Here is a 16,462-nt window from a genome sequence, read left to right on the forward strand (position 1 = left end):
TGTAAGTCCTGATTTAAGGGAAAATGCTTTCCCACAGTTCCCTGCACATAAATGGCTTTTCTCCAGTATGTTGTCTGAAATGAGATGTAAGATGAGGTTTACAGGAAAATGCTTTCCCACATTCCTTACACATGAATGACTTTTCTCCAGTATGGATTCTCATATGAAGTGTAAGTCCTGTTTTCCTGGAAAATGCTTTCCCACATTCCTTACACATGAATGACTTTTCTCCAGTATGGATTCTCATATGAGATGTAAGGTTTGATTTCTGGGTAAATGCTTTTCCACATTCCTTACACATGAATGACTTTTCTCCGGTATGGATTCTCATATGAGCTGTAAGATTTGATGTGTGGGAAAATGCTTTTCCACATTCCTTGCAAATAAATGCCTTTTCCCCAGTATGTATTTTCATATGAACTCTACGTCCTAGTTTAGTGGAAAATGCTTCCCCACATTCCTTGCATATGAATGGCTTTTCTCCAGTATGAATTCTCATATGAAGTGTAAGATCTTTTTTCCTGGAAAATGCTTTCCCACATTCCTTGCATATGAATGGCTTTTCTCCAGTATGAATTCTCATATGAAGTGTAAGATTTTTTTTCTTGGAAAATGCTTTCTCACATTCCTTGCATATGAATGGCTTTTCTCCAGTATGAATTCTCATATGAAGTGTAAGATCTTTTTTCTTGGAAAATGCTTCCCCACATTCCTTGCATATGAATGGCTTTTCTCCAGTATGAATTCTCATATGAAGTGTAAGATTTTTTTTCTTGGAAAATGCTTTCCCACATTCCTTGCATATGCGAGGCCCTCCAGCATGGATTCTCCTATGAATTATAAGATTAAGTTTCATGGAAAATGCTTCCCCACAGTCACTGCATATAAATGTGTTCTCTTTGGTAACATTTGTGATATGACTTGTAAGATTAATTATATTGTAAAATGGTTTATCACAGTCAGTGGATCTGAAAGGCTTCTCTCCACTGTGACTATTCCTTCTTTCTTGTTTTACTTCCTTTTCACAAGTTTGTGGATCTTTTTCATTCACTACAGAATTCATTTCATATGAATATTCATCACCACCTTCATTAGCCTCACAGAATACCTCTGGCTCTATTTTGATGTCCATGAATGGATCGATAGACAAAAAGTCACCATTACTGTTTTCACTAAAGGCAGCCATGTTGCTGTTTTCTTGATTTATGGAAGGGCATGGTAATGCATCTTCAGTTTCACCTTTCAAAGGTAAAGGTAATTCTAAAGAATGTTCTGGATTCATTTTACCCTTTTATCCTGTCTTCTTCTGTACTTCTGTAATGACAATGTGTTGAATTGACAGCGCTTAACACAAAATTGTTTACAAATGATTATCCAATAAATCTGTTATAAATTAAGTAAAATATCTTGAAGGACTACAACCAGATTTCACTGTTGTTGTAATTTTTAAAGTTTTAAAGAGTACAATAATTCACTGTTGTCTCTTACACTTTAAGAGCTGATATTTGTAATGTTACATACAGTTCCATTAAACAACAAGCATTCCCAGAATCTCGATGCTGCCCAAGACTGATGAAGGAAGGAGGGTTCTTCTGAGAGAGAATCTGAAATCAAAGAATGCAACAAATAGTTAGGAAACATAATGCCAGAACTGAAGAAGCAGAATAAATTTAATTCAGGTTCCTATACGGTCTCATGACAATTAACAAAGTTGCATTTGACAGTATCCAAATATTAATACAATCTAATTAAATGTCGTCCAGACAGCATCAAACCATTCCTGAGGCAACAATGCAACAATAGATTGGACGTTAATATTGACAATCACCCTCTCTCATCTGTAAACCTTCTTATCTTAACATTACAATATTACTTATGAACTAATCCTTATTAAATCAAAGGCCAAGAATAGAAAATGCAAGAGACCAGTATAAGAATTTTGTGGGGAAACAACAAATGCTTCATTATATGTGATCCAGTTATACAAAACTCCATATCTATCCACAGATGCAGTACACAATAAGAAGAAAAAATAACAAGGGTGAACTTAGTAGTAATTTCAAGAGAGATGAAAGTTTTCAAATTAGTTTCACTGATTGTTATTGTGGATACAATACATGAGTAGCTATTAAGACCAGCATCACAGGTATGTGCTGCTGCATTTCCTCAAATATGAAATTTTTCTAGAGCCATACAAACCAGAGATTTTTTTATGAAGGAGTATCTTTTAGTGCAAGTTGGAAATAGGTTAACTGGTGGTTGGGAAAAATAAGGAAGCAAATTCCCCTTACTCACATGCCATCGCCATCTTCATTTGGCCTGACAAACAAAGAGGGGTGTTACAATGGGAGATATGACATAAGGGTATGATTTGTATACAGTGGAGTCCCCATATTCATGGGGGATGGGTACGACACCCCCTGCAAACAGCTAAAATCCACCAATACTTAAAACTGCTATTAAATGGCTAGAACTGCCTATTTTTATAGTTAAAATGTAAAAAACCTTCTAAAATGTTTATACCCGAGTATTATTAATAGTTTTATCACAAAATGTGTATTTAGTCATGAAAATGGTATGAAAATACAGTAATACTTGGGGAAAGATACAGCGAATAGGCAAATTTTTCAGTAGACATGGTCTACAGACAAATCCAGGTTTGGCAGTTTAAACCATATAGTTTAACCAAATGGTTTAAACTATGGTTTAAACCAGTCAATAAAAACACCATGGCTTTTTTGCTTTTTAAGGTTTTTTTTTTTTTTTTTTTTTTTGGTCTTCATGTTTCCTATAAAAATGATATTGTCATGATACAATAAAGTTTGTTCATACTTACCTGGCAGATATATATATAGCTGTATTCAGAGAATACAGCTATATATATATCTGGCAGGTAAGTGTCATGAACAAACTTTTATTTTATGTAATATATATTTTTGGCAACTTTTGGTGTTTTTATCAGTTATTTGGATTTTCAAATATAATTGGCAAAGTAGTCTAGCATAATTAAAATAACAATTAATCAACCCTCAAAGCATAACATCTTTCCATAACCCATTTACTTACCAATTTCATCGCTAGTTTCCAAGGCATCACAATTACGTACTGTAATGAGCCTTCATTCTTGCTATTTGCCCTTCCATTGCTCAGTGGCATTTTCTGCAAATAGCCCCCCTGATCCTAACTCCTTGACGAGGTGGTGGGCTTAGGGATCCACAGCAGAGAGAGTATGCCCCTTTATGCCTATGGTCTTTGCTGTGGATCCAACTAAACATTAGGACCTTTAACTCCTTTACTCCTCCTCTTATAAATTTTCCCCCTTCACTTCTTCTTTCGTTGACAACCTTGGCATGGTTTTGGACTATTGAATTGACTGCTCTTTTAACTTGATGGAGGATGGAGTTGGATGGCATGCCTCTCCACCTGTAAAACTAGAGTACCTGATGTGGTCGAGCGACGAGAAATTTTTAAGTCAAGCCATGCCCACAGTGCTGGGTCCGATCTCATGGGACTGACGACCCTTAAGGCACTGTGGGTATGGCGTATATCCAGGTGAGGGACCCAGGGCAGTTACCAGTGTGTGTAACGGCATCAACGAGATATGCAGAGGTGTCAGCAAAACATTTCAAAGCATCAGCTCCAAGATTCTACTCAAGAGATAATAACTGTATTTATTATGCAAGAGGAAATTGCAGATACGGAGAAAATTGCAGATTCAGACACAAAATGAATAATTATGATGAAGGAAGATCAAATATTATGGAAAAGTTGGATTTTTTAATGTCAGAATTTCTGGAAATGAAAAAAAAGAACAACATACCAGAACAGGAAAGAGACATGGGAAAATCCTTATTATTACCAATATTAAATGAAGAAGAAAACACGCAAACCATCATAGTGATGAATGCGCAGGGTTTAGTTACGAGTAACTCAAAAAGAAAAATAGAGTATTTAGAAGAACTAACCCAAATTGAAAAGAAAATAGATATAATGAATATAAGTGAAACCTGGTATTCCCAAGAGACTGGGAATGATGATCAAATAAAAGTGTTCCAAACTTATAGATCAGATTGAAAAAATAGGAATCAAGGGGGAACCGCAATATATGGGAAAGACAAAAAACAAGGAAAAATATATGAGAAATATAGTAACTCAGAATGTGAACTAATAGCGGTAGAATTTGAATCTGAAAAATTAATGAACATAGTAATATATAGACCTCCTAATACTAAAGAGATTGACTTAATAATAGAAAAATTGGATGATATATGTAGAAATCACAAGGACTGGATTATTCTCCTATCTGGAGACTTCAACTTTCCTTTCGTAGACTGGAAAGAACGAATAGGAGATTGTAGTTGTACTTATACATATAAAAAAGAGAGTAATAGTAGTGCAGAAGATAAGAGGCAATTCGAAAAGCTATTAGATATGCTACTAGAATACAACATTCAACAAATAAATCACCTGCCAACAAGAAAGGAAAATACTTTAGACCTAGTATTTGTGAACGAGATGAATTATGTTAAAGAAATAATAGTTTATAATGCGAATATTTCAGACCATAACATCATAGAATTAACAGTCCATTCCAAAGCAAGTGAAAACAGAGATAAGCAAGAAATGAAAAAGTGGGAAGGATATGGAAAATACAACTTCTACAGTAAAAATATAAAATGGTCAGAAATAAATGAAGAATTAAACAAAGATTGGGCTAACATTTTCGTAAGTGATGACATAAGGGTAAATACGGAGATATTATATAAAATATTAGAGAAAATAGTGGATAAATATATACCGAAGAAGAAAAGTAAACATCAGTCATGCATACCAAGAGACAGAAGGATCTTGTTCCAGAAAATCAGAAAGTGGAAAAAAGGTCTTGCAAAAGAAAAAAATGCATGGAAAGTTATAGAACTAAAAAGTAAGATAGAAAATGCAGAACAAAAGATTATACAATCAAAAGAAAATTAAAAACGGGAATTAATGGCAAGAAAAAACCCTAATAAATATCAAGCAAAACCCAAAACTATATGACATATGCGAAAAAGATGAATAAAAAGAAGAATAGAAATTGGCCCTCTAAGATTTGAAGGGAGATTAACGAATGAAAAAAAAGGAAATTTGCAACATATTGGCAGAACGATATAAGAGAGAATTCACCCCTAGAATAAATAATGAAGATAATGATATAGAAGTAAGGGACGAAAATAGTGAATATATAGCTGACATAGATATTAATGAAGCTGATATTGTGCAGGTTATTAATGAAATTAAAAATGGAGCTGCAGCAGGGCCTGATGGAGTTCCTGCTATTTTGTTAAAGAAAGTAGTTCATTCTATCGCAAAGCCACTTGCAATATTATTAAGACAAAGTGTAGATACAGGCAAGATCTATGATGAGCACAAATTAGCATATATTACCCTATGGACAACATGGTTTCATACCCGGAAAAAGTACACAAACCCAACTGTTAGTCCACCATGAGAACATATTCAAAAATATGAAAAGCGGAAATGAAACAGATGTGGTTTATCTAGTCTTTGCAAAAGCTTTTGACAAGGTGGACCATAATATATTAACGAAGAAAATTAGAAAACACAATATCGTGGATAAAGTAGGAAGATGGTTAAAAGAATTTTTACACAACAGAAAACAGATAGTTATTGCAAACGATGAGAAATCGGAAGAAGCCAAGGTAATATCCGGTGTGCCACAAGGTACGGTGTTAGCTGCAATACTGTTTGTTATTATGATTGAAGACATAGACAGTAATGTTAAGGATTCGGTAGTGAGTAGTTTCGCTGATGACACAAGAATAAGTAGAGAAATTACATGTGATGTAGATAGGAATGCTCTACAAAGAGACCTTAACAAAGTATATGATTGGGCAGAGGTAAATAGGATGGTATTTAACTCTGATAAATTTGAATCAATAAATTATGGAGACAGAGAAGGAAAGCTATATGCATATAGGGGACCTAATAATGAGACAATCACAAAAAAGGAAGCAGTTAAAGACCTTGGTGTGATGATGAATAGGAACATGTTATGCAATGATCAAATAGCAATTCTGTTGGCAAAATGTAAAGCAAAAATGGGAATGTTGTTACGGCACTTCAAAACAAGAAAAGCTGAACACACGATTATGCTTTATAAAACATTTGTTCGTAGTCCACTTGAATATTGCAATATGATATGGTACCCACATTATCAAAAGGATATTGTACAAATAGAGTGTACAAAGGTCCTTTAGGGTAAGGCCACACCGGGCGCGGGGAGCGTCGAGGTGCAGGCACGTCTCGGGCGGGAGAGCAGCGTCAAAACTACACATGGCCACACCAGAAACGCCACCCTCCCTCCTTCCCTCCCGCGTGTCACTCTCAGCAGTCAAAGATATACTTCATTGCAAAGTAACGTTTGGATAGGAAATTGCCTTTAATAGAAATCGTAAGTGTCAAACTTGACGATAGAGTACGTATATCCCAACGGTCTTTTGGTTCTTTGCTTGGCAGTGAATTTTGTGATAATAAAAGGTTAAAATCCATATATATATTTTTTTACTTCCCATATAGTTATTACTTTAGGGGAAGTGAAAAGAAAATGTGGATTTTAACTTTTCATTATTGCAAAACTAACAGCATATAGGGTTACTTCCTTAAAGATACTTAGAAAAACAAAAGAGCGAGAATTAATTGCAAATTATATAAGATGTATAATTGATTATTGTCTGAATTATGTTGAAATAAAACGATTTACCGGTATTTAAAACAAAATAGTTTAATGGAAACTACATAAAAGAAAGTAACACAAGGAAAAATCAGTTTTGCTTCATTGTTAACATTAATAAAGAAAGTACAAAGTACCACGAATATTTCATAAATAAGTGATACTGCTGCACTGAGGATTCGTATAGTTATAATAGTTGGCACCTTTAAGTTTTTGGGGGTCGAATGCATGACACCGATGGCTACATCTGAGGGCCACTCGTTCTACTCCTCTTCCATTTCTTGAAAAAAAGTAATTTTATGGAATGGATCACAGGGATCCCACAAAGCTCTCTTCCGAAACACCCCAATTAAATGATTCTTTTGTAGCCACTACCACTGAACAGGTACACTTCGGCAACTGATTGCCAGTTCATCTGTACGTTAGTGACCATGTCAAGTCGGAGGGTCTGTTTACGTAGTGTGGTCCTTTTCTTATATTCACTTTAAATTCAGTGATGAACTCATCCCCTGGAAAGTATTTAGACCATATAAGAACTCATTGAACGCATTCTGAAAGTACACAAATGAGAGGTGCTGAAATAACTGCTAATTTAAGCATGCATTACAGATATGGAATAATTAACTCGATATTTTACTGAATAGATAATAAATGTAGTCACTTAAAACTTAATCGTTTCTATGCTAATATCAGTTACTTAACAATGATAATATGCTTTAAACAATTTCTAGGTTACAAATGAAAGTTCCTTAATACGGGAACTAACTTCACAACATAGTTATCAATATATTCAATAAAGGGAAGTAACATTCAAGTAACATAGTCCTTCCCTAATCATATAGAAAATGGGGTTGTTTTGGTTGAAGACGCCTGAACCGCCGCGGTATTTTAAAACATGTTACATCGCCTGGCGGCAACTGCAGAGGGTCGAGCCCTCCCGCTAGTCTTGTGTGGCCACCTGCATAAGATACCTATGATTCAAACTGCCGTGGGAACCTCTTCCCTCCAACCTCCACGCTCGCCGCGTTTGGTGTGGCCTCACCCTTACAGCTAGAATAGAAGAAGTTAAGGACCTTGACTACTGGGAAAGACTACAATCCTTAAAATTATATAGTCTAGAAAGGAGAAGAGAACGCTGCATGATAATTCAGGCATGGAAACAGATAGAAGGAATAGCATAAAACATCATGGAACTAAAAATATCAGAAAGAGCAAGCAGAGGAAGATTAATAGTGCCCAAAACTATACCAGGAAAAATAAGGAAAGCACACAGGACATTAATCCACTATGCACCAGCATCGATAATGCAGCGTCTATTCAATGCGTTACCAGCTCATCTGAGGAATATATCAGGAGTGAGCATAGATGTGTTTAAGAATAAGCTCGACAAATATCTAAACTGCATCCCCGACCATCCAAGATTGAAAGATGCAAAATATACCGGAAGATGTACTAGCAACTCTCTGGTAGACATTAGAGGTGCCTAACACTGAGGGACCTGGGGCAACCCGAACAACATGTAAGGTCTGTCAGGTAAGGTCTCTCTCTCTTACATATGTTTATTTGTTTTGTAGTGTAAATAAATGATTTACCTTATAACTAATTTTCAAATATTAATAAGATTAATTAAAAATAGTGATTCCCAGTCTTTTTAGCCACTTGGAGGAAGGTGGGCGGGGGAGTAAATGACAGTTTGATATACAAATTGGCAGAGGGGAGGAAGGACTTGGAGTCTAGGAATTATTCTCTCTCTCTCTCTCTCTCTCTCTCTCTCTCTCTCTCTCTCTCTCCATTATTATTCTCCCTGTCTCAGAAATAATTCATAATTTCACTCTTGATGGTCAGATATATGTTGTTGCCATTCATTGGTCTCTCTCTCTCTCTCTCTCTCTCTCTCTCTCTCTCTTCTCTCGTCTCTCCTCCTCTCTCTCGTCTCTCTCTCTCTTCTCTGTTATTTGCTGTAGGTATATATTTTTAATGGTAAAATGTTTAAGATGACTTTGAAATGATATTAATAATATAACCTCAAAGATTAATGCAGTAATAGGTTAGTAATTTTAGGTATATTTGAAGTAGGATGTTATTAAAGGTAAACATGTAGTATCTGAACTTTCAAGATAGGCAATCATAAGCATTTTTAGTGGTGGTTTTAACTATTCGCAGGTTTTAACTATTCACGGGGGTGTCTGGCACTTGCGTCTTCTTAGCCAAGACTCCCAGCGACCAATCAAGGAAGTTGAAGACTTCAAGCACTCTGAACATACCTTTCAGAATGTGGTCGATCTCATTCATGGCCCAAGTCGTTTTGGCTGAGTTCAGAGCTGACCTTCTCGTGGCATCTACCAATGCCAAAAAGTCTGCATCGGCCGAGGACGGGAGACCCAGCCCCAAGGGCTCTCCTGTCTCGTGCCAAAAGCCAGTCCGTCCGGATAGCTTCGACGGTGGGAAGGCGAACACCGTTTTTCCTGCTTCCTCTTTGGAGCACATCCAAGATCCAAAACTCCTAACCGCCTTCTTCATGGATAGGGTCGGCTTCATTCTCATGCAAGACGATCCCTTCGTTGTCTTTCCCGTGGAGAACAACGAGTGCAGAGAAGGAGGAGCAGTGGGGCTAAGGGAATCCCCAAACTCTTGAAGAAGAAGCTCTGTAAGCTTCTTGTAAGAAGAAACTGCTGCCGAAGTATTCGTTTCTTCATTTGAACCCTCCTGGCCTTCTTGAAGAGGAGAGCGTGGAGGATCCTTAGAAGAAGTAGAGGTCCTTGCAGGAGCAGAGCGTGAGGTTGGAGAATGTCGTCTCGTAAGAGGAGTCAAATCAACAGGAGAGCGGCGAGTCGAAACCGAAGAGCGCCTATCCGACCTGGCCTGTCTGAGATCGGACTCCCTCTTCGAGGTATACGAAATCTTGACTGAAGGAGAGGCAGGGCTCCTAACACGTGAAAGTCCGCGTCCATCAACAGGGCACTTGAGAGGCTCTTGACGCCTGCCAAGCGGAGAACGGTCAGGAGTAGGGCGCCTCGAGAACGATGAGTGCCTACCAGGAGAACGAAGAACTCGAGGCTCTTGGCGCCTATACACAGGAGCACGGCTGCCAGGAGAAGGACGCCTACCAGGCGCATGGCTCCTATCAGACTCTTGACGTCTGAAGGGAGAGGAGCGACTCACAGGAGAAAAACGCCTACTCAGTACAGGGTCCGAAACGCGAGGAGATTGGTAGCCAGGTGATGAGCGCCTACTCGGAGAAGGGCGCCTTCTAGGCTCTCGGAGATGCTGAGGAGAAGAACGACGAGAAGGAGACGATGAAAGGAGCCTGTTCTGCCCTGAGCGCCTCTCTTCTCTAGGACGCACACTAAAGGACGTAAGATAAGCCAGAGAGGAGCGCCTACCGGAAGCAGGTACCCGATCCAGAGAAAAGCCATCGCCATCCAAAGAGCGCCTGTCCGAAGTCTGGCGCCTTGACGCTGCTGAGAGAGAGCCAGGTGAGTGGTGCCACTCGCGCGAGCTCTTACGCTCGGCCGAAACCTCCTGATACGAAGGAGATCGCATACGACGAGGAGAGCGATCCTCAGATGAAAGGCGTCTAGATCTCTTGACTGGGAGAGATACGTCCTTCCTCCTACGAGATCTTAAGGCCAGAGAGTCCGCCAGGGCTGAGATCTGAGCCTGGAGTCCCGCCAGGACTCGAGTCGGCAAATCCACAGGATCTTCCTCCGAAGCAGCCGCAGAGCGAGGGGCGCGTGAAGACGAGCGATCACAGGATATCCTGGGCCTCTTCACTTCCAAAGAAGCCTCTTCAGGGAAGACTTTTGGGCTGGAAGCCAAAGGACTGAAGGGCGCCTTCCAAGCCCTCTTCAACGGGCACGACGCATCCGGAGAGTTCCAGCCGCGCTTCGGTGAAAGCGAAGAAGACGAGGAGAAACACTGATGCAGGATCTTCTTCTTGACACGATCCGAGGCAGCCTGGGAGCGTACTTCAGGATCTGCCGAGGGGACGCCTGACCGGTGGGGGCTCTCCCTAACCCTCCTGCGGCTTTCGACTTTCCTCCTCCACTGAAACTGGGAGTCTGGAAGAGGTCTAGGCCTGGAGGCACTAAGGAGCCGGTCAGACGCACCCTCCACAACACTGGGGACACTGCACTGATCACCAACACTATCACTCTTACCTTGTTCTAGCAGGCGAATCTTCTGTTCCATAGATTGAATGGTAGCCTTTAAAGCCGCCGTTCGTCTTCGGCGCGGGGAGCAGGGGCTGAAACCTGGGAAGAAGGTTCTAAATCTACATTAATGTTAGGTTCCGATTCAATCTCACTCACTCTAGACCTACTAGAACTCCTAGAGGAGGCTTTCCGAACTCTATCCTGTTCTAACTTCCTAATGTATGAAGAAAGAGCCTTGTATTCATCCTCATTCAGTACCTCACATTCTTTACAAGGGTTACTAAATGCACACTCATTCCCCCTGCATTTCACACACACAGTGTGAGGGTCGACCGAAGCTTTCGGCAACCTCACCTTACAACCCTCAACTGAACATACCCTAAACAAAACAGGAGTCTTAGTTACATAATCTAAATCAGACATTATTCAAGAAAATTCCAGTGCAAAGTCAAAACCAGTCCAAAAACAGCGTATGCCAAGCCAAACAGAGCGAATACGTCACCAAAAAGGTCCAAAATAATCTCCAGGCAAGCGAGAATCGAAAAGTCTATTGAGAGGAAACCACAACAGTTGTTGTCGTTCCCGGGGACAGAGAAAATCTGACAGGAAAGTGGGATTGGTTCATACACCCGCCACCCAGCGGCGGGTAAGGTAGACCACCTGACCTGCCTGTCGCGTGTGCCGCGAGATTTGAACGTCGGAGACTATAGCTAAGTATATATCTGACAGGAAAGTTCATGTACAAAAATATGAAAGTAATGAGGATACTCCTCACGCATCCAAGGGCACCGCCCTCAGAAGTGAGAGGAGATCCCCCAACATCAACACCGCACGCCCATCCTTCTACCTTCTTCCAATAGTAAGTGAAAGGAAGAAGGAAAAGAGGAATTACCATAACAAAACACAGACAAACCTTTCAAGTTCCCTTGGTAATTCCAAAGCGTAAGCGTAATTTCCGAATGAATACATGTCCCGTTACAGGATTAATATCACTTACATTAAATACATGTCTCATCCTCACGATAAATACATATCTCGTCCTCATGCAGGTCTGAGCCAATGTTAAAGAGCGAAAGAATGTAAATAATATATTAACATACCTTAGCTGCTGACTCTTAACACAAGTAGAGGGGCAGTTACAAAGGCTATCACAAAAAGTGGGTTTGTATATTAATTGAAAAACCAAGGACAAACCTTTGTTTAGTATTAATAACAAACACCGTATATGCATAATTATTTAAATAAAAAAAAATAAACCAAAAGGATCCCACAGGGAAAAAAAATCAACGACCAGTCAGCCGGAGCTCGCAAACACACGTCTTCATCGGAAGACGGACGAAAGAAAGCAAAGTGGAGTGTTTACATCCAGGCAGGCTAGCTTGCCACATGGTAGTTACTGTCTAACCACCTTGTTCAAGATTCAACGGCCGTAATTCCAGCTACACCATAAGTATAATATTGTTAAGATACAATAAAGTTTTGTACATACTTACCTGGCAGATATATACATAGCTATAGTCTCCGACGTTCCCGACAGAATTTCAAATCTTGCGGCACACGAGACAGGTAGGTCAGGTGGTCTACCTTTCCCACCGCTGGGAGGCGGGTGTATGAACCAATCCCGTTTTCTAATCAGATTTTCTCTTCTACCTGTCTCCTGAGGGGAGGCTGGGCGGGCCATTAATCGTATATATCTGCCAGGTAAGTATGTACAAAACTTTATTGTATTTTAACAATATCATTTTTGTACATGAACTTTCCTGTCAGATATATACTTAGCTGATTGGCACCCTTGGTGGAGGGTAAGAGACAGCTAAATAATATAGAAAAGGGAAACAACTGGTGTTGTAGGATATAAAAACCTTGGTTCTTACCTGTTTAGGCAGAAGACTTCATGGGTACTGTCTATGAGTCTGCATTGCCTGAAGAGCTACAGCGAGGACGTGACCTGTTGCTGAAAGACTCTCCGGATCTACCAAAGGGATTTCTGATCCACTTACATAGTAGAATCCAAGTAGGATCTTGTCAAAGGGATTTCGTCTGCTTACTTGACAGAACCTGTCAACTACTACCGCAAGGAGCCAAAACCATCCGACCACCTAACCAAACTAACTCGTGTTAGAGATAAGACAAGAAAGAGATAACTACCTGCATCCTCTTTCACACAACCATAAAAAACACAAACAAAACAAGAGGGGATATAAAATAAATACCTAACAAGGATACGCTTCAGCTTCCTGCCCCAGCACCGAATCCGCAGATACGTATGGACCTAAGGCGAAGCATTTGTCATATGTAATCTTCACGTCCCTTAAGTAGTGGTTTGCGAATACCGATTGCCATCTCCAAAAAGTAGCCTCCATAAGGTTTCGCACAGACATGTTTTTGTTGAAGGCTAGCGAAGTGGCAATAGCCCTCACTTCATGGGCCTTAACTTTAAGAAGCTTAAATTGTTCCTCACTGCATGCTACATGCGCTTCTTTAATAAGACTTCTCAAGAGCATTCTTCGACGAGGGCCTACTGGGGTCTCTCACAGAGCACCAAAGGACGTCCTTATTGCCCTTAAGTTGTTCTTTCCTCCTTAGATAAAATTTCATGATTTTTACAGGGCAAAGAGTCCTCTCAGGCTCTTCCCCTACTAGGGAAGACAATCCTTGAATCTCGAAACTTCTGGGCCACGGATTTGATGGATTCTCATTCTTTGCCAAGAATGAGGGGAGGAAAGAACAAACCATGGACTGGTCTTTGAAGCCCACATTTCCTTCAATGGCTTGCAGCTCACTCATCCTCTTGGCGGATGCCAAAGCCATAAGGAAAAGGGACTTCTTGGTCAGGTCCCTGAATGACGCTGATCTAGGAGGTTCAAACCTAGATGAGCTGAGATATTGAAGCACTACGTCAAGATTCCAATTGGGTGTTCTTGAGGAAAGCTTCTTCGTCGTTTCAAAAGACCTAATCAGGTCATGCAGGTCTTTATCTTCGGAAATGTTGAGGCCTCTGTGTCTGAATACTGCTGCTAACATACTGCGGTATCCCTTAATAGTCGAGACCGCCAGTCCACATTCTTTCTTAAGGAAAAGGAAGAAGTCAGCAATTTGGGTCACAGAGGTACTGGAAGAGGAAACTTTCTTACTCCTACACCAAAGTCTGAAGACATCCCACTTCGACTGGTATACTCGCAAGGTGGAAGACCTCCTTGCTCTTGCGATTGCTTTTGCAGTTGAAGACGAAGCCCTTCGCTCTGACGAGACTTTGGACAGTCTAAAGCCAGTCAGACTGAGAGCGGGGAGGTTTTTGTGATACCTGTCGAAGTGGGGTTGTCTGAGTAAATCCTTCCTTAGTGGGAGTGATCTTGGAAGGTCCACTAACCATTCCAGTACCTCTGTGAACCATTCTTGGGCTGGCCAGAATGGAGCGATTAGGGTCATCCTCACTGAATCTGACTCTGCGAATTTCTTCAATGTCTCTCCCAGGATCTTGAAGGGAGAAAACGCGTATACGTCCAGACCCTTCCAATCTAGCAAAAGTGCATCGATCCCTATCACCCTTGGATCCGAAATCGGAGAGCAGTACAGATCCAGTCTTGCATTCCTTGAGGTGGCGAGGAGGTCTATATGCGGCCTGCCCCACAACCTCCACAGGCTCCAGCATACATCCTGATGAAGTGTCCACTCCGTCGGAAGGACCTGCTCTTTCTTGCTGAGGAGAGCTGCTCTTACATTCCTTTCCCCCTGTACGAATCTGGTGAGGAGCCTGACATTCCTTTCTTCGGCCCAAAGTAGAAGGTCTCTTGCTGTCTCATACAGAGAGAAGGAATGTGTCCCCCCTGTTTCCTGATGTATGACAGAGCTGTGGTGTTGTCCAAGTTGACCTGAACGATGGAGTCTCGGACGTGGGACTCGAAGGCTTTCAAAGCCAGCCAAACAGCCATCAGCTCTTTCCTGTTGATGTGCCAGGACACCTGGTCCTCCACCCAGGTGCCTGACACTTCTAGAGTTCCCAGAGTCGCGCCCCAACCTGTCTCAGACGCATCGTAGAACAACACTAGGTTGGGTTTCAGGGATTGCAGAGACAGACCCTGTACAAATCTGTTGGGATCTGCCCACCACACAAGTTTCTCCTTGATCTGCCGAGTCACGGTTAGAGAGAACGTCAAATCCTGAGAATGACGACTCCAATTCTGATGAAGAAAGAACTGGAGCGGTCTCAGATGCAGCCTTCCTAGGGAAACGAATTGCTCCAGCGAGGAGAGCGTCCCCAACAGACTCATCCACTCCCTCGCCGTGCATACTTCTTTCCCTAAGAAGGCTGCCACCTTCTCGAAGCCTCGGGCTATCCTTTCCGGAGACGGAAAAGCCCGAAAACTCTGAGAGTTCATCCAGATCCCCAGATAAAAGGCATTCCTGATTGGGGATTAGTTGTGATTTTTGAAAATTGACTAGGAGTCCCAGCGAACTCATCAAATCCAAGGTCTTCTGTAAGTCCTCCAGACAACGTTCCTTCGAGTTGGCCCTTATAAGCCAATCGTCTAGGTAAAGGGATATCCTCACCCCTTCCAAGTGAAGCCACTGAGCAACATTCCTCAAGATTCCCGTGAAAACTTGGGGGGCCGTCGAGAGGCCAAAGCACAAAGCCCTGAATTGATACACTTTTCCCCCCATCATGAACCTGAGAAACTTCCTCAAGGAAGGATGGATCGGCACATGGAAGTAAGCGTCCTGTAAGTCCATGGACACCATCCAGTCCCCTGGACGAAGAGTAGCCAACACCGATGACGTGGTTTCCATCGTAAACTTCTTTTTCTCCACAAAGAAGTTCAGGGCGCTAACATCCAGAACCGGTCTCCATCCCCCTGAGGATTTTGGAACCAGGAAAAGGCGGTTGTAAAAGCCTGCTGACTGAAGGTCCGAAACTAGTTCTATTGCCTCCTTTTCTAGCATCTGATCTACCGCTAGAAGGAGGGCTTGGTTCATGATGGGGTCTCTGTACTTGGCCGTCAACTCCCTTGGAGTGGTCGTTAAGGGAGGTCTTGAGGCAAAAGGGATGAGGTAACCCCTCTTTACGATTGAGAGGGTCCAGGTATCCGCACCTCTCTGGGCCCAGACGTCTGCAAACCTTAGTAGTCTGGCACCCACCGTTGTCTGAAGGACTTGTTCCCTATTTGGTTGTTTTAACCGATTTTGAGAAGGTCTTCCCTCTCCTGCTGGGCCGTCGTCCCCTAAACGAGGAGGGTCTGGAGAAAGAACCCCCTCGAAAGGGTTCCTGCGTTACTGTCTTCTCCTTTCTACTCTTGACGGGGAAAGAGGGTCGAGGCTTCCTCGCCGACTGAGCCAGAAGGTCCTGGGTATCCTTGGCTGAAAGAGAGGTCGAAATATCCTGGACCAACTTCTTGGGGAAGAGTTGAGACTAGAGTTGAGAAAAAAGCATAGAAGACCTCTGTACATGAGAAACAGACTTCGTCAAGAAGGAGCAGTACACGGCTCTCTTCTTGACCACTCCAGCACCAAACAAAGAAGCGATCTCGCTCGCTCCGTCCCTTACGGACTTATCCATACAGGATAAGATGCAGTGAAGATC

General features: G+C 41.6%; 1 protein-coding gene across 1 annotated transcript in view; it reads right to left on the reverse strand.

Moving 5' to 3' along the window:
- Positions 1-6: 6 nt before the first annotated feature.
- The window catches only part of LOC135204659 (zinc finger protein 260-like), an 89,962-nt gene continuing 73,506 nt past the window's right edge, over positions 7-16,462 (reverse strand). The window contains exon 2 of the mRNA XM_064234809.1: positions 7-892. Coding sequence (XP_064090879.1) covers positions 14-892 — 879 coding nt within the window. The 3' untranslated portion in view covers positions 7-13. The remainder of the gene's footprint in view (positions 893-16,462) is intronic.

Source organism: Macrobrachium nipponense, chromosome 47 (genome assembly GCF_015104395.2).
Source record: "Macrobrachium nipponense isolate FS-2020 chromosome 47, ASM1510439v2, whole genome shotgun sequence".
Lineage (NCBI taxonomy): Eukaryota > Metazoa > Arthropoda > Malacostraca > Decapoda > Palaemonidae > Macrobrachium > Macrobrachium nipponense.